The 18,923-nt window shown below is 36.1% G+C and overlaps 1 protein-coding gene across 1 annotated transcript; it reads right to left on the reverse strand.

Annotated features, from left to right (window-relative positions):
• Positions 1 to 17,037: 17,037 nt before the first annotated feature.
• On the reverse strand, positions 17,038 to 18,690 carry LOC128025772 (forkhead box protein I2-like). Its single transcript, XM_052612299.1, has 2 exons — positions 17,992 to 18,690; positions 17,038 to 17,875 (listed from the first exon to the last, which is right to left on the reverse strand). Exons 1-2 carry the CDS (start codon positions 18,620 to 18,622, stop codon positions 17,364 to 17,366), a joined length of 1,143 nt encoding a protein of 380 aa, XP_052468259.1. The 5' UTR covers positions 18,623 to 18,690; the 3' UTR covers positions 17,038 to 17,363.
• Positions 18,691 to 18,923: the final 233 nt, after the last annotated feature.

Genomic DNA, 18,923 nt, shown 5'->3' on the forward strand with positions numbered 1-18,923 from the left:
TTTATCTCTCTCTGTTTATATTAAATATTATTTTTTTATAATTATTTAATTTACTATAAACTGAAAGAAAGAGAGGCAGACAGAGATGAAAAGACTAACATTTTAATTGGGAATATTTAATTATGAATTTTGAATTAATTTAAATTATTTATTAAGTGTGTATATATAAAGTGTGTGTGTGTGTGTGTGTGTGTGTGTGTGTGTGTGTGTGTGTGTGTGTGTGTGTGTGTGTGTGTACATTTAAAAAAAGACACAGCCAAGATAATTGAAAAAGTGGATGGTCACTGCTATGATCTATAGGTTCTTCATATCGAATTAAACTACTTCAGGTTTTTTTGAAGCACCAGCACATAGATGGTTGTTTAAAAGTGCTAAAGAACTGAAAAAGCTTCCCTTCTCTCATCTCATATTCAATATTCAACTGCTCCTCTTCAAATAAATGCCAGGTGCTGAGACAAAACAATATGTGCTACATGTGTTTTGATGGACCAGGCAGATGCTGCATCTTTACCATGTATCTGTCACAAAGATGTGGGTGTAAACTGTGACCGGCAGCAGCGGACAGCTCTGCCAGGCCCTGCAGCCTCCTCTCCGGGCAGGACAGGGCCACAGCACCCATCCTGTGGTGTCAGCGTGATCTATGAAGACTGTAACCTGACCTGCAGGAGGGATGAGGGATACAGAGACATTCCAGCCTCTCGCGGGCCCTCAGTGCTCTATAGGGGCCACTGATGTTCACTGCAAACATGCCAATCACTCCAACTGAGATTAATCACTTGAGAGATCAACTGCATTTCAGAGTTTTTTAGTATAAAGTTTACTATAGATTTTTTATTACAAATCTCAATATTAAACCACACACTCTTAGAAACAAAACAGGGTTTTCACAGCATTTTGACCTTTCAGTCATCAGTTCAGAAAACATCATTATATTTCTTAGTGTTTAAACATAAATAATACAAATAATAATAATAATAAAGCTTCCATGGAAGTCAAAGGTTCATCATGGAACCACAGAAAACTTTTTTTTAAATGATTTTCTGATAAAAAATTATGATTTTAATTAAGTATCTCTTTTGTGCAGATTTATTGTCATTATTTTATTTTTAATTTAAAATTGTATTGCATTTATATATTTATTTATTTATTTACATGTATTTTTTTTTCAGAACTACATAGGTGAAAGTAGCTCAAAAGATATAAAATACCAAAGCAAATTATTCAAATATTTGTCAAATCATTGACACTTTTGACTGAGTGATATTTCTAGACGACAGTAATGCAAATTCTTCTCAGTTTTAATTATAATTTGCATTTTTAAAGCCACTTTAAAACATGAGAAAACTGTCAAAACGTTGCATGATTTATCTGAATTTACCCATTAAAATCACATTGACTCAATGGATGAGATAATCCAACAACAAATCATGTATTTTATTCTGTATTTATTTATTATTATTATTATTATTATTATTATTATTATTATTATTATTATTATTATTATTATTATTATTATTATTATTATTATTATTGATTTATTTACAAATACAAGTGCATAGCCTTGTCTCTATATTTTTTTCTTTTTTTGAAGAAAAGAACGCAAACGGATAAATAGACGAGACACTTGAATGAAAAAGAGTGTCAGACGTAAGAATTCCATGCCTGAGGATGTAAACACTCCCTCTTGTTGTGTTCATTCATGTTTTTCTGAGTGACAGGCAGCTGTGCCACGAGTCAATGTCTTAAGATGGTGAGCCTCTGAATTATGTCAATATTTGAATTGCTCAGCATTTACACCAGCTGCAAAGAAAAAAAATGCACGCAAAGCAAGAAATTTTGCCAAAAGAACACAATTTTGCCTAAAATGATTGTAAGGCTGAAAAGAAACGTTGCATCTCATGCTATGGTTGAAGCAGTACTATAAAAGACCAGCAGATGGCCCTGCTGAGCTCCGGGTCACAGCATGTGTGACGCAGCAGGACTGTTACAGTAGGTACAATTCAAAACACTATAAAACTGGAGAGCTATGGGAACGGGTTCATCTCTCAGAGCCTACAGGTGATTTATCTCGACAGACGAACTATATATATATTATATCCAGTACAGACCAAAAGTTTGAACACACCTCATTCAAAGAGTTTTCTTTATTTTCATGACTATGCAAATTGTAGATTCACACTGAAGGCATCAAAACTATGAATTAACACATGTGGAATTTTATATGGAATTATATACATAACAAAAAAGTGTGAAACAACTGAAAATATGTCATATTGTAGGTTCTTCAATGTAGCACCTTTTGCTTTGATTACTGCTTTGCACACTCTTGGCGTTCTCTTGATGAGCTTCAAGAGGTTGTCACCTGAAATGGTCTTCCAACAGTCTTGAAGGAGTTCCCTGAGAGATGCTTAGCAATTGTTGGCCCTTTTGCCTTCTGTCTGCGGTCCAGCTCACCCCTAAACCATCTGGATTGGGTTCAGGTCCAGTGACTGTGGAGGCCAGGTCATCTGGAGCAGCACCCCATCACTCTCCTTCTTGGTCAAATAGCCCTTGATGCCTTCAGTGTGACTCTACAATTTTCATAGTCATGAAAATAAAGAAAACTCTTTGAATGAGAAGGTGTGTCCAAACTTTTAGTCTGTACTTTATAAATATACTGGATGGGACATTTTGGTTACAGGCCAGCAACAAGAACATTCTCCAGTAATATGTGCAATGAATCATGCATGTTTATTTGTTTTGCTTAATCATCGTCTTAAAGGGCCTCTTCGTGTCGAGATGAAATGAGTTCAGTGGGTGACTCCAAACATTAGTTCTTGTAATGGTTAATCCTGTTAGACTGACAGCAGCTCTTTGGGTTGGAATGGCTCCTCGGCCGCGGGGAACCCGCTGTAGCTGTCAACCCACATGTAACTCAACTAAAATAAAAGAACTAAAAGCTCCAGGAGTCACACTTTCTAGAAACATGGAGTCAGTATGGCCTATTGAAACATTAGACTAACAAATGAATCTAGAGAGCAGGACCACCACTCTGCATATCTTCTTTAACACACCTGATTCAGATCCCCTGTCTGTTGATCTCCTCTGATAATCTTTCCACAGCAGTTGCAGACAAAGCTCCTTTGTTTTAGCAGTGACTGATGCTTCACAGCTCCTAAACATGAGTGTGCTGTCAGTCAGGATTCACACGCGTCCAGCTTCAGGTTTCTCTAGCAGCTCTCGGTCTCGCTCAAGCAGCAAAGTGCCTGTTCTTTTTGGTTCAGCTTATTGATGTCTTTGTCCCTCAAATGTCTAGTTATTTGATCTTGCCTGTGCAAAGGCGTCAGGGTAAATGAGGTATTCCCTTACCCTTACCTATCACAGAGCTTTCTGTGCCACTGCAGGACGAAACCTGGCAAAGCGTCAGAAACAACAAAGAAGATTCCCTTTAAGTAAAGAAGTATTCTCAGCACAATCACAGCTTTATTTTAGGGGCTTCCTCCTAATTTTGAGAAAACTATAAACACAACAGCTTTCATAATCTTCATGCATGATTGATTACTTCTGAGCTGAAACTGAAGCTACATTCAGATTTTTTTGTTCATAAAATGTAAGAAAGATATCATATTTTCCCATAGGAAAGTCTCCTGCTTCTCAGATGCTCATCCATGTCTCAACAATGTCTCAAACTGTTCTCAGATTGTCCAGGACCCCTAAAATGCTTTATTTTTCATTTTTATTTATTAGAACATAGTAAATATTTGATATATTACATAAAAAAGACTGTAAAAATTGGTAAAACTGTTTATATCATATATACTTTTAAACCTCATTAATTTGATAGAATCAAAGGGACTATAACACACACATTTTACGCTTACAGCTCTTTAAAACTAAAGCAGCGTGAAAGATTATAGTGTTATACATGAAGGTATTCTGTCAGCTGCATGCCGTTTCATTAGGTGTAATTGCTCAGCGATTGCTCTGTTTATTAAAGGTGACTGCCATTCGCCGCTGCGGTCAGCAATATGTGACGGAGATGATTGCTGTGTGTGTGTGTGTTCAGGAACATGCAGGGCTAATAAAAGAGCTGACGAGATTGAGCCATTACCATGTCAGACCTCCTACTATTATGACCCATTAAAAGTGCTCAACCCCTGATTCAGAGCCATTATATTTATTGAATCTAGAAACTGATTGATGTTGCGCTGGCTGAAACACCTCATACCATGCACACTTGCCCCAGCTGTGCTTAAAATCATCCAGCGATTCCAGAGGTCATTTTAAGTCTGACCTATATATATAATTTCAGTAAGAAGTGAATGCAACATTGTAGAACTGTGTTCACTAAAAACCACAGTATTGGTTTTCAATTAGTTGAACAATAAGGCCTGTACTCATTGTACATTATTAATGAATTGACATTATGAACATAGATAGGGCACAAATGCTTCAATACTACTGCTAATTCCAAGAAACAACGTAGATGCATCATTCGCGAGAGAAACTGAAGCAGATCCACTTTAATAAATCAATGTATGCATTCCAATCTACATGTGCATGTACTTCACTTCACTACAGTGACAACATGAAGATAATGTGCATTTTGATGGCGTTAGATAAAGCTAATGTGGCTAAACAGCAGTGTATTGCACACTTCAGAAAGAGCATCAGTCACACTTCTGCTGCTGTTGACATGTACACAACCCACCTCCAGTCCCTCAACCACCAGAGACACAGAGTCTGTCCTAAAATGAGTCGAATTCATGCAGAGCTCTTCCTGTTCTTCAAGGACAAACTCAGCTTCGCTCTCCACTTCATACAGTTAATATAGATTTTATATTCAGTTAAATTCCCAAGTCAATTATATATATCATATATTTTACACATTTTTAAATGTAACTTTTTTATTTTAATAGATAAAGGGGGGAAAACAACAAATTTATGAATTTATGTATTATTAAATTGATATGATATAATATTGTTATAATTAAAATATTATTTAAAAAATACAGTATATAAATATAGATATATTAGAAACAGAATATAAAAAAATGTCAAGTTTGTCACACAAACATTATTTATATTTCTAAACTTTAAATTAGTTTATATGTGTGTATGTGTGTGTTTAGATGGATATATATATCATTTATTTTCATATATTAGAATTTTATTTTTATTTTTTATTAATCATTCAAATCTATTTCTTTTCTAAATGTTAAAACTCCAACTTAGCTCTGTTTGAAATACAATAAACATGGATTTTAGCTTCTATTGAACCACTAGTTACAGATGCAGGATATCAGAAAGAAATGCAATCATATCAAAGAGAGTGGATTCCACTGAATTGCCTGAATCATTGTAGATTTGCATTCATTTCATATTCAAATTTGGGGCTAGAGGCCCCGGCAATCCAATCCCTCTAAACAAGCCCGGGCCCGAACCCCTCTAGCATTTTAGTCCTAAGTCTCCAAGCTGGTAGACGTGCCCTGGCCCACCGCCCTCGGAGACGCCTGGGACAGTGGACCTGCTGGGAACAGACAGACGGGCAGGCAGTCGCTGGCCTCCCCCTCACAGGTCGTCCAGCGCTCCATTGATCCATTACTGCAGGCAGCTAACTGCATTTACATAGTGATCAGATAGTGACGCCTCTCTTTGAGTTGCATCAGGGCAGAGGGCAGGGTAATGATGGCTAATAATTACTCCATTTAGTGAAGGAGGGGCACAGACAACGCTTAAGAATACAGCGCTGTTAGATCTGTCAACATGCAGTTGACATTCAATAATAAAGAATCCATACTGGCTATGAGAAATGTCTTGACTGTTTTTACACACACACACAATAATTTGATGGTATTTGGTTGTTAATGAATTTCAGCTAGTTACCAAAGAAACATTTCACATTGTTATTAACTTGATATAATAAATTAACTAAAACTGAAAATAAATAAATAAACTAGGCATATTAAAAAATATATATATAATAATAATAATAATAATAATAATAATAATAATAATAATAATAATAATAATAATAATAAAAGAAGTAAAACTAATAATAATAATAATAATAATAAAAGAAGTAAAACTAATAATAATAATAATAATAATAATAATAATAATACAAACAAATTAAAATAATCAATCAAAACTATAATAATATTTAGTAATCACTGAGATGGGATTTAGTGTAGTTTTTTTTTTTTTTTTCCAAGAACCAAAAGTTACACTGAACATGAAACTTGAGCATTCATTACTTATCCTTTAATTATCCAAATTCAATTATTGTTTTGTCAATCAATTTACTTTTAAATTTTGATTCATATTTTGTATTTGTATTCACATTTTTTTTATTATTCAGAAGATATCAAAAGCAACTAAATCCTACAGAGAAAGTAAAATTATATATATATATATATATATATATATATATATATATATATATATATATGGCTGGCCGTTCCTGTCAGGTAGCTAACAGTAGGGATGAGAGCAGTGAAAAGACTAAAGCGAGTTGTCGATGGTGTCGCTGACCCACAGGATGAATGTTTGGATAGGCTTAACCTGCTGAGAGGCAGCAGGAGTTAAAACAACTACTACAAGACCTTAAAAGATCTCTCCCATGTCAGATTTAAAGGTACGACAGCACAGCTGGGCATGAATGATATAAACGCACTGACAAATGTACAGAGAAATCTTACTTCGTAATGTGTTCTGGTCCAAAACAGTGAACGGAAGATTATAAGGAAACACAGATGCACTCCCACTGTCAAAAGGTAGGCAGCATAATTTTCTTCTTAGAGACCTTGTTTTAGCATCTTACAATGCACTTCAAAGAGCTAAGTGAAAAAATTAATCCTAGATGATAGACAAATTCTTATTATTGTATTGTTATCTGAAATGAAAACTATTACAAATTGTTTTCGATAATTGAAATAAAATAAAATATACATTTGAAAATTGCACTGAAAATGAGAAATGTTGCCTTAGACATAAGTTTAAAATAAGCTAAAGCTCTAAAATGACTAAAAAGAAAAATGTAAGAAATTCAAGCTAAACAGAAATTATAAGAAAAAAGAATAAAAATAGCAAAAACACATGACAAAATGACTAAAATGAAAACTAAAAGAAGTACTAAAATTACTAAAAGTAAGCTTAAGAAGAAATATAGCCTAAATAGAAATAATAAAGTAAGAAAAATAACCAAAGAACATAAAATTATTAAAATGAGAACTGAATTACTAAAATAGTTTAAACTAAAACTGAAATTAAAGCTAAAAATAATAAAGTAATATAAATGAAAAAGGCACAACAAAATGACTAAACTAAAACATTACTTAAAAATAAAAACTGAAAAATATAAAAAGTTAATTTAAAGTATTAATAAATATTATAATCGTATATATGTAAATATATAAAATAACACTGCGTAGAGCATTCAAATGAGTCACTTATGAGGTTCCTGTTCATTAAGAATGCTCCCTTAGAAAGCAGCTGTCTAGATAGTATGATTACTAATCAGACTGATTACTAATTTTTGGAACAGAGCAATAGTTTCACAGTATGATGTCAAAGTAATCCAACAAACAAATCATGAACAATCAGTTATTCTATAATGAAGGAAGAGTCTCATTTCTGATCTTCCTCATGGACAGTAAACCTTCACACTCAGAACTATCTGAAGATTCAGTCTGCTGTCTGACAGTCATCCAGTGCATAACGCTTCTTTCTGGGCTGCTAAAAACAGGCCGCTCATCAAAGCTGAGCATGGCCCATTTGAAGTGCGGGCATGCAAAACATTTGTAGGATGATCTGTAGACATCACCCTTCTCTCGGTCACCGCTCACTCACTCACTCACTCACTCACTCACTCACTCACTCACTCACTCACTCGCTCGCTCGCTCACTTATCCGATATGATGTCAAGGGAATGGAATGTGGCCACATGACAACATCTTTGCCAGAATGCCAGGAAATTATGTTGTTTTGTGTACCATAACAACCCTTACAACACATGCAACAGTGACAGAGATGTGTGCAAAAAGGTGTATTTAACCCATATTTTGCATTTAATTCCACATTATATAATTGTAAAAGTAACAGAGTCGCTACGTAATACTTTTGGCTATTTCAGATTGTCATGCATGACAAGTGACAATGCAGAGATTTTTTATTTTTTTATTTTATTTTAACCCCAAGTCAAAAAAATAAATAAAAAATACAACAAAATAAATTTAAAAATCTAAATTTCTAAATAATAAAAACATTATTTTATTTATTTAAAATATATATATATATATATATATACTATAAAATATATATACACTTTCATTCAGAAATTTGGGGTAATTAAGCTCTTTATTAATATTTTTATTCAGCAGGAGACATTAATTTAAAAGTGACATTAAAGACATTTATAATGTTACAAAATATGAAATATCAAATAAACACTGTTCCTTTGAACTTTCTATTCATCAAAGAATCAAGAGTGTTTTCAGGTTTTGATAATAATCAGAAATTTGTCTTGAGCGACAAATCAGAATATTACAATGATTTCTGAAGGATCATGTGACACTGGAGTAATGATGCTGAAAATACAGATTTGCATCACAGGAATAAATTATATTTAAAAATATATTTAAATAGGAAATTGGTATTTTAAACTGTAAAATTATTTAACTATATTATTGTTTTTACTGTACTTAGGATCAAATAATAATGCTATTTTTTACACTACAGTAGAACAATGTGAATGCAAACAGAACTGGGATCTTTTTCACTCAATTCACTTTTAGTTCCTTTAAACAAGACTCAAATGTAAAAAAAAAATCCTCTAACATTTCGATTGTGTTCAGTTTTATAATCAGTTTATCATCAGATTTTTGTTCTTAATGAAATTCAGCGTGCTCTTTGATGTTGACCACAGATGGTTTTTCACCAAATATATAATAATGAGTGTTATGAGGATGAGCACAGTAATTTACTGAGGGGGGTTGGCCACTCTCTCATTTAAGGCTCTTTCTTCTCTTCTTTAGATTGATAGCAGATTCCTAAGAAGTCCAGCCCAGCCTTGAAGTTCAGGCTGGATTAGTCCAGAACACAAAGGCTGTGGTGTGGTAGAGGCATGTCTGGCCTCTTTTGAAAGGGTATCACTTTTTAGTCCCCTCAGCATCTAAAGGATTTCACAGGCCGGCAGAGGACACAACACTCTCAGACTGATGCATGGCATCAAGGGAAAGGTTGGGGGTGGAGGTCTTATGCTACCTGCGCTGGAATGCAGTTAAGACAGTGAAAACATGACATTTATTTGTGTCTGTATACCTACTTAACCGTATTTTGGGGACACATTTGTACCCAGAGTGAGCTAAACCTGAGAAAATCCTGCTAAAGCTATTTTGGGTGATGTTCTCATATATATTTGGGTGACGTTCTCAAGTATAAAAACAAACTAAATAAACATTTTTAAGAGTTAAAATAAAAAACAAAAATACTTGTGTACTATCATTGTTAATTGGGAAGAAAGGGGGATTAAAAAATAGTTATTATTATTATTATTTTTTTTTTTTTTACATTTTGTTAGGATTAGGTGACAATACTGATAACTAGCTACACTGAACAAAATTATAAACCCAACACTTTTGTTTTTGCCTCCAGTTTTTCATGAGCTGAACCCACAGATCTAAAACTTTTTCTGTGTACACAAAAGGCCTATTTCTCTCAACTATTGTTCACAAATCTGTCTAAATCTGTGTTAGTGAGCACTTCTCCTTCTCACAGGTGTGGCATATCAAGATGCTGATTAGACAGCATGATTATTGCACAGGTGTGCCTTAGGCTGGCCACAATAAAAGGCCACTCTAAAAAATGTGTAGTTTTATCACACAGCACAATGCCACAGATGCTGCATATTTTGAGGGAGCGTGCAGTTGTCATGCTGTCTGCAGGAATGTCCACCAGAGCTGTTGCCCATGAATTTCATGTTCATTTTTCTACCATAAGCCGCCTCCAAAGGCATTTCAGATAATTTGGCACTACATCCAACCGGCCTCACAATGGCAGACCACGTGTAACCACACCAGCCCAGGACCTCCACATCCATTAAATGCAAGTTCTCCACACAGAGATCTGATCTCATCATCATCAGTCCATCTGAAATAACATGAAGAAACTAAACAAACTAGCTGTTGTCAGACTCCTTGTGCAAAAAAAAATCTCACTGGATTATTATGTTTAATGGCAAAAATAAGGATTCGTAAATTTCGCAAAGAAAATGTGTGGCAAAGTAACCATGATGTTAAGAAGTGGTGTTTAATGCATTTCTATGAGGTTTCTAGTTTATTACTGCATGCATAACTGCAAACAATTACATTCTGGTCCTAGATATGTCATTCAGTGTAAATGTAAGAGATTTTTCAGCATATTTTTTCATGCATACGTTGAAAATTGTACATCTGTTTACTAGAAAGTTAAAACCATCTTGATGATTTTTTTTTCTTTTCTTTTTTTTTTACAAGTACACTGTTTTTTGCATCACAAGGCCTTATTTGATGGACTGGAGTGGTGTGGATTATTTGTGGATTATTGTGATGTTTTTATCAGCTGTTTGGAATCTCATTATGACGGCACCCATTCACTGCAGATGATCCATTGGGGAGCAAGTGATACAATGCTACATTTCATCAAATATGCCATATTTTCTTCTAGTCACTGATGCACACAGTATTTCCCAGTAGCCATAAATCACACCAATATTCCCAACACAGTGGTTGAATCCTCCTTAAATCATTTTGCATGTCAAGCGCTGACAGCTCTGAGAGCTTATTCGGGTCTGCCTCTATAAAACGCATCCATATGGTGACTGGTGAACTATTCTCTGGATCTCATGCCATTATCAGCCCATACATTACCTCTTTTATGGGCCAGTAAGGAGAATGATGAAACCATACCAGAGTCATGCCATTAGATGAGCATTATCCTCAGATATCAAATGTATGTTCATGTTTTTTACAGAACTGTTGTGGCTTTAAATATTAAGCTTCCTCCAGAGATCTCGCAGCGATATGAGATATTAGCCTCCTAATTCCCACTGACTGGTACAAGCAGATGTTGAACGTCAGGTTGAATGAAGACTAAGTGTCTGAACTATCATGTTCTCCAGGTCAGACAGGGGCGGTTTTCATATCGCATGTTCGTTTGGTGATAAAACTCAGTTACGAGGCTGGAGACTCTGCCCAGGATCCAGACACAACATTTACTGTATTATGGGTTTGACAGTGATGAACAGACCGTAGGATGACTGAACCATCACTACTGTAAGTTATGGGTCTGTTTTGATAGAGCTGACTGGGCATTAATGGTATCATGTTCATGCATCAAATGCAAAATAAAACTATCAGGTCAGGTCTTTCCAATGAGGTCCTGAAATCTCACACAGATTTGTATCTTTATAAAGTCTATAGATTAATGTTTTATCAGTGATCTATCATCTACTTAAAATTGATATACTTCAGAGAGGTTATTAGTGCAATGGAACAGGTTTAGTTTAGTGAACTGTTAATTTCTATAACTATGTCATTGACACATTTACATTTATGCATTTAGCAGACACTTTTATCCAAAGCGACTTACAGTGCATTCAGGCTGATATTTTTTTTTACCAAACATGTGTTCCCTGGGAATCAAACCTACAACCTTTTGCGCTGCTAATGCAATGCTCTTTCAATGAGCCACAAGATCACTGATACAATACCAAAGTTTGGACACGCTTTACTAGATGTATTTTATCAGATCTAATAATGTATGTTTTCAGCATTATGATTAGCTGTGAGTTCAAATAAAAATAGTGTGAATTAAAATGTGTAACTTTTTTAAAATTATTTTATTGTTTATTTAAAATATAAAATAATATTACTGTTTATAACAACAATGTATTAATATTTTCAATGTTATTATATACAACATATAATAGAACAGCTCATTCTTATTATTACTTTTACGTGTGTTGTTATAATTAATGTTGTTAAAAAAAAAAACAGGTGGAATATTTAGCTTAAAGGGGGGGTGAAATGCTATTTCATGCATACTGCGTTTTTTACACTGTTAAAGAGTTGGATTCCCATGCTAAACATGGACAAAGTTTCAAAAATTAAGTTGTACGTTTGAAGGAGTATTTCTGTTCCAAAAAAACCTCTTCCGGTTTGTCACAAGTTTCGGAAAGTTTTTTCGAGTATGGCTCTGTGTGACGTTAGATGGAGCGGAATTTCCTTATATGGGTCCTAAGTGCGCGCTCTTCTGCCGGAAGAGCGCGCGCTCCAGTATAGCAGAGCACTGAGAGCACAACAGACTTCACTGATCAGAGCAGGAGCGTCGCGAAATGTCACAAAAGAAGTGTGTTTTTGGTTGCCAGGGCAAGACAACCCTGCACAGATTACCAAAAGAGAAACAGCATTAAGGGACCAGTGGATGGAGTTTATTTTTACAGAGCATCAACGGAGGTGTGCAAGTGTTTTTGTTTGTTCCCTGCATTTCGGATTGCACATCGTTTATTTCATGAGGATAATGCAGTCCCAACGGAAAAGGGTCACGATCGTGTGTTGGAACCGCATGCGGTGAGTAAAACTTCTTCAAATATCTCTGTGTTGTTAACTTAGCTATCAGCCTGTAAGCACATCAAGTAAACAACATGCGATGTTGTCATCAAACTGCACTTTCCACATGTACAGCTTAAAAAAAAAAAAAAAGACGACATAAAGTGGAACTTAGTCATTTTCCAAAACCGCTAAGCAAATATATACAGTTTCAGCACATACCACATAGCATACCGCCTTTGCTGATGCTGCTCTTGTTAAATTTCAGCCTCTGGATCTGTGTCACAGCTTCCACATGCTCTCAACTCAAAAGCAGCCTACTCGCGCTCGTGATTCTTTAGCTCCGCCCACACGTCACGCCTCTAGGCGCTCGTGTTTTTCCGGAAAAAATCGGTACAGACTATCTTTCTCTTATGAATATAATAAAAATAAAGACTTTTTGGAGTTATGAAGGATGCAGTACTACTCTATAGGTACTCAAGATTAACAGGATATTGAGTGAAAACGAGCATTTCACCCCCCCTTTAACATTTACATGTGTGCTGAAACACACAAGCAAATGCATATGGTTTGTCCATTGGAATCATCAATGTTAAATAAAATGTAATAAATACATTTAAATATATTATTAAACATATAATTGTTTTTTAATTATCACCTTTAGAACTATATATATATATATATATATATATATATATATATATATATATATATATATATCGTTTTACAGGAGCTGTGTAAATATTTCTTTTTCATGTTTTATAATGAAGCTATTCAAAGCTGTTCACATATATTTTGGCCAATTAAATAAATACATTTATTATTATTCAAAAATATTGAAAACAGTCATAAAAATGAATGAGCAGGTTGGTTTAAGCTTTGACTGCTAATGCATTTTGTACATTTCATTGATTAACTTCCTATGAATGCCAGTCAACAGGTTTAGTCCAGAATAACCATCTCAAAGTCTTTGTCTTGACCTGGGATATACTTTTTCCCGTTCTTGTGTCATTAACAGGTAAAAGCATCTGTCGGCTAATAGCAATGGTGTTTCACACATCCCAGAGTGCAACACTATCCTCCAGTTACTCATCAGGTCGGTCTCAATCTGTGAGTCGCTGAGTGACTGCACTTCCCCAGGCCGAGTCTTATCAGTAACATGACTCCTCAAACACTGTTGATCTTTACAAACCCTCGCTTAGTACCTGATCTCTGAACTATCTGAGAATTAAATGGCATAAAGGCACCCCAAAAAATAATGTTTTTAACATCCTATCTTCATTGTATAGATAAATGCATTGATTTTAATGAACTGATGCATGATTTCTGGTGCCACCGACCCCTCACCTTACACAACGTCCTTTTCCCGGGATTCTTGTGCAAGGATTAGGTGTCAGATGTCAGTAGAAAGTGATATTTCCTCTTCCTGCTCTGGGAAAACAGGATTAGATTAGATTAGATCAGATTAGCAGATTGGATTAGATTAGAATCATCTTTTTCAAACCTCTTGCACTGAAGTCTCAACATCCCATGCTATGATGAAGCTCTAGTTTAGGTTGCTGAGTTTAAACCTCCGATTATGGTCTTTCATCAGGAGGAGGAATAGAAGAACATCAGCACCCTTTGAGACCCCCACAGAGAGGTAGGCTGTCCAATCCCTGCCCCAGGGCATCCTCACCTCACATACAGAAGCCTGGCACCTGAAAGCTGGGAAAGGTGAAAGGTGAGGGGTCCCCAGGGGCCCCCGTGAACAGTCTGGACCTTCAGCAATGGGGCAACACCTTCAGCATGCTTGAAGTGTCCATCTGCGGGGAAAATATTCATGATTTAATACATGACACATAATGGTGAAGGTCAAGGAAATAAAAATGTGCATAAACTGTTACTCTTTGTATTGTCTTTTAAATGCAAGAATAGAAAGAGATCAAACAATCTCAGAACTTACTACATGTACTATATTCATTATAGAATATATATAAACATAAAATATACTATTATACTAAAATATACTATTATATATTATACAATAATTCTATATAATAATGCATTATATATGTACAATTATAATTTCATAGAGTTTATTTCTGAGTCTATTTGTGCATTGTAGCTTACAAATAGACTATTGCAAAAAGCATTAGAACATTCCTACAATTATTGCCAATAGATCTATCTATCTATCTATCTATCTATCTATCTATCTATCTATCTATCTATCTATCTATCTAATCTATCTATCTATACCCCGGTTACACAAACTGGGGTAAATATAAAACATCAAATTATTAATTTGGCCAACAAATAATGTAATTTGTGAATTGTTTAAAATTGTGGCCTATCATTTAAAACACATGACAATTGTTGTAATCCAATGACAAACCTTCTGGCTAATGTCAAATTTATTATGTAGCTACTTGCTAGACAGCTAGCCTGAAAAAGAAATGATGACAGACTATGTGAATTTTAGAGTTCTTAATTCACAAAAAAAATATTTAAATGCTCATTTCATGTGGCCGTTGTTTGATGACAGAAATCACAGAATCTGAGGTAAGTGAACCATGTTAAGTACCTGGATGAACCAGCTGTACAAACCTTCTTCATGTCACATTAGCATTTGCAAATTAATATTATTTTTATTTTAGCATCGACTACTGTGAGGATTCCCTGTCGGTATCAATTTGTACAATGCAAAGCGACAGAAAGCAGTGATTATGAGTATGAGTACAAATGATCTTAATTTGTGTTCTGAAGATGAACAAAGGTCTTATGGGTTTGGAACGACATGAAGGGGGAGTAATTAATGACAGAATTTTTATTTTTGAGTGATACCTTTAAGGCACATGTAGACTAAACTAAACTATATTTTGATCACTTTAATTTCTATCATCTTAGGCATTATCAGTGATGAGCTGGTCTCCTGAGATCGCTTGTTCTTCTTACCACAAATATATTCTAACTGATAATCCATTCTGCAATAGCGGAGCGACAATGTCCTTTGTTAGAATGAAGGCACACAGAGGGAAATGCACTGAGTGCTTTCATTTGTTCTGTGTTTTCACTAGAGAGCAGCAGGGTGTCTCTGGTGATGCCAGATCTGTTTGCATTCCAGCACCGTGGACACAAATCTCCTGTCAGTTCTGCTTTATCCCAGATGACAGAGCCAAATTAGTTGTATTGCAGTCAGTCCTATGTGTTAATTTTATGTTCTTTCTTTGATATGGGATCTGAAGTAGACTGACTTTGAAATAAGATCAGAATGAGCAAGAACCAAAAAAAGCCAGAAAAAAAAACTGTTTGTGGCACAACCCTCAAAAGTGAACTTCACTCCTAAGATTCATAATAGTGTTAACAGTCTGATGTCATATAGAGGAACCTTTTTTAAAGTCAAAAAATTGTTTGGTTATCTGGATTTCAATAACGTTCTGAAACATAATTTATGCATCTTTAATTGAATGTTTTTCTGAAATATTTTTGGATGTTCTCCTGTTTTCAAACATTAAAGATACAAGTTTCAGACTAAAAAGCAACTTTCCCTTTTTTTTTATATTAAATGTTCTCGGAACATTTCAAAAATAATGTTTTCATAACTTACTGTAAACATATTTATGTCAGCTGGGATTTTGATACACCATTAAATAAGCAGTTTAAGATAAAAGCTCACAAACTTTTGAACTCTCCAGATATGAAGCTGTGATGACTTATCAAAATCAGCTGTATGCAAAGAGACAAGCGTAAAATGTCTGTCTCACCTACTGTTTTCATGCAGCTCAACCTGGATGTGAGTTAATGGTAGAAAGGAAAGTTGAATCTCTAGATAAACCAGTGGATCGTATGAGGCTATTTACATCATAACCCAAATGAGTCTGTGCCATTCAACACCAGAGCTTGTACAGTAAATAAACAGGCTGAAAAACTTCCCAGGGATAATGAGGACATTAAAGAGTTAAATGTGTCTGGCTTTTTGCAGAAAGCAATTAGGAAAGGACACAGCGGGGGGCACAGATTAATTCAAATGCTGGATTAAACCTTAAATTCTTTTTGATAAATAATTGTCAACTCGGTATGTTTGCTGGAGTTGAGCGGTTATGGGAAAAAGATGTGCGCTGGTTAAATTACCTTGAAATGTAGGGTTTCAAAAAGCCTTTTTTGAACACAACACATTTTAACTCAAATTTCAAGTGTAATCCGATCTTTCGGTTTAAAACTAAACTGTACTTTAGTGCAAAAGCTAATTAAAAGTTGTCAGTAAACTGCCTGTTTGATTGCAGTCATCCACAAACAAACAATATATAATTGCGAGCTACTGTAAACAAACATAAACATACAAACATGTCTTAATTGCTGTTACAGTCTTGTGCATCTATGAGGCCACCAGCTGATTGCGTGGGAACACTGAGATGCACTAGGTGTTTGTGTTTGTTGTGCACATAATGGGAAAACATAATGCATATAAACAGCAAATAAACAGAAGCTGATGCTACAGACAATTCAGATATATGCATGTTTATTTAAAAAAAAAATCAAAAACATTTCATTTAAATAAAATATATCTACATTTGTTCTATGGTGGCCTAGGAAATAGACATGTGTGGACTTGTTAGGTATCACAGTTTGGTGCAACAATAACAGAATACATGTAAATGATGCACTTTGCAAACCCACTTGCTGATGCATCCCAAAACACCAGGCAGTCTGAATGAAAATGGACTGTGCGAATGAGGTGAACGTGTATAGAAATAAAGTCTAATGTGAGAACAGATTGTCCATGTACTCACAGAGCACATTAGAGGTTCACAAACTCTAAACTTCCGTTCCCTCCCGGCTGTAGATGAGATTATTGACACTGAAATGGTTGGAGAGCGAGTTGATCAAGCCACTGTTATTATGGGATGCTGAGAAGTAGTTTAGTCTGTTGCTGTTGAGATGGCCTGGTTCTGATGATGGAGGGGCAATTTCATGTCCTGACATGCTGTGCGTAAAATCTCCCAGGTGTCCAGAACTGACGTCTCTGCTTCTGATACCGTTGCTGTTTCCAGGCATTATTGAATTCATGTTACCGATAAAGTTGTTAAAACACGGGCTGTGCTCTGCGGATGGTGAAGGGGCCGATTTGGGGTCGCTGGTGGTCGGAGAGTTTTGGAGGCTTTGCGGGGACGCGCTCATCAGACTAGCCGTGTCCGCCAATTTGAGCGCGTCCTCGGATTTTACAGACAGGTTACTGGCGTCAGCTCTTCTCTTCCTCTTCCTTCTGAAGTTGCCGTTATCGAACATTTTCTCGCAGTTGGGGTCCAAAGTCCAATAATTTCCTTTCCCTTTAAAGAAAAACGGGGGGATGTGTTAGCATACCACTGAAATCTAATGCGTGATAATCATGCACGCGTAACGAAGTCGGATTTTTGATCCGTGAAAAAAAAACGTTCAAACTTACCAGGGTCATCCTCATCCCGCGCGACTTTCTTGAAGCAATCGTTCAAGGACAGATTGTGTCTAATTGAGTTCTGCCATCCGGCTTTGCTTTTCTTATAAAAAGGAAAGTTGTCCGCCACATACTGATAAATCTGACTGAGCGTCAGTTTCTTATCCTGCGTGTTCTGAATAGCCATCGCAATCAGCGCTGAATAGGAATAAGGCGGTCTGACCATCTTGAAAAGTTCTTGCTGACTTGAAATGGACAGCCAGCTGAGATCTGCGCTTCCGAAGCCCGTGGGAGGAGGAAGGAACTGCCTCTGGTTCGACCCAAATCCTGACTGAATGTAAGAGCCTCCGTTCGGGCCTGAGAGGTAGGGGGGTGAGGTGATGCCCGGGCTGTTCATCCACAGGTAAGGGTTGGCTGTGGCTGAGGTGTATTCGCCCAGGCCGTAGCTGGAAGGATGCGCAGGTGGCCTCTGCGCGTGATGGTGGTGGTGATGGAGGTTCTGTTGGTACATGCTGAAGCTGGTGTCGCAGTACACGGTCATGTCCAGGATGTCCTGCGCGTTATGGTGCTGGAGAGGACTGGTCTGCTGGCTCGACGGCTGCTGCCCAAACGCGTTCATAATCCGTTCTCCCTCTAGAAACATGAGTTTCACCGATCAGCCCCGCTGAGTGTGCAGGTCTCTGAGGGTTTACTCGAGAGTGCCCGAGTGCGCGTCAGGGGAGGGGTATTTAACCTGTCCGGGGGGCATGCAGTGAATGAACTGCTGCTTGGTAAACCCCTCCCACTGTCACACTTCTCCCCAGGTAACTCCATCCAATATGCATCAATCTGGCGTCGAGATCATTCATGTGATAAGCATTTGAGGTTCAGGCTGAACAAATCCCCCCCACCCACTCACACAAAAGAAGGAAAAAAAAAAGAAAAAGTGTTCAACAAAATATTTT

Source organism: Carassius gibelio, chromosome A12, assembly GCF_023724105.1.
Source record: "Carassius gibelio isolate Cgi1373 ecotype wild population from Czech Republic chromosome A12, carGib1.2-hapl.c, whole genome shotgun sequence".
Taxonomy (NCBI): Eukaryota; Metazoa; Chordata; class Actinopteri; order Cypriniformes; family Cyprinidae; genus Carassius; species Carassius gibelio.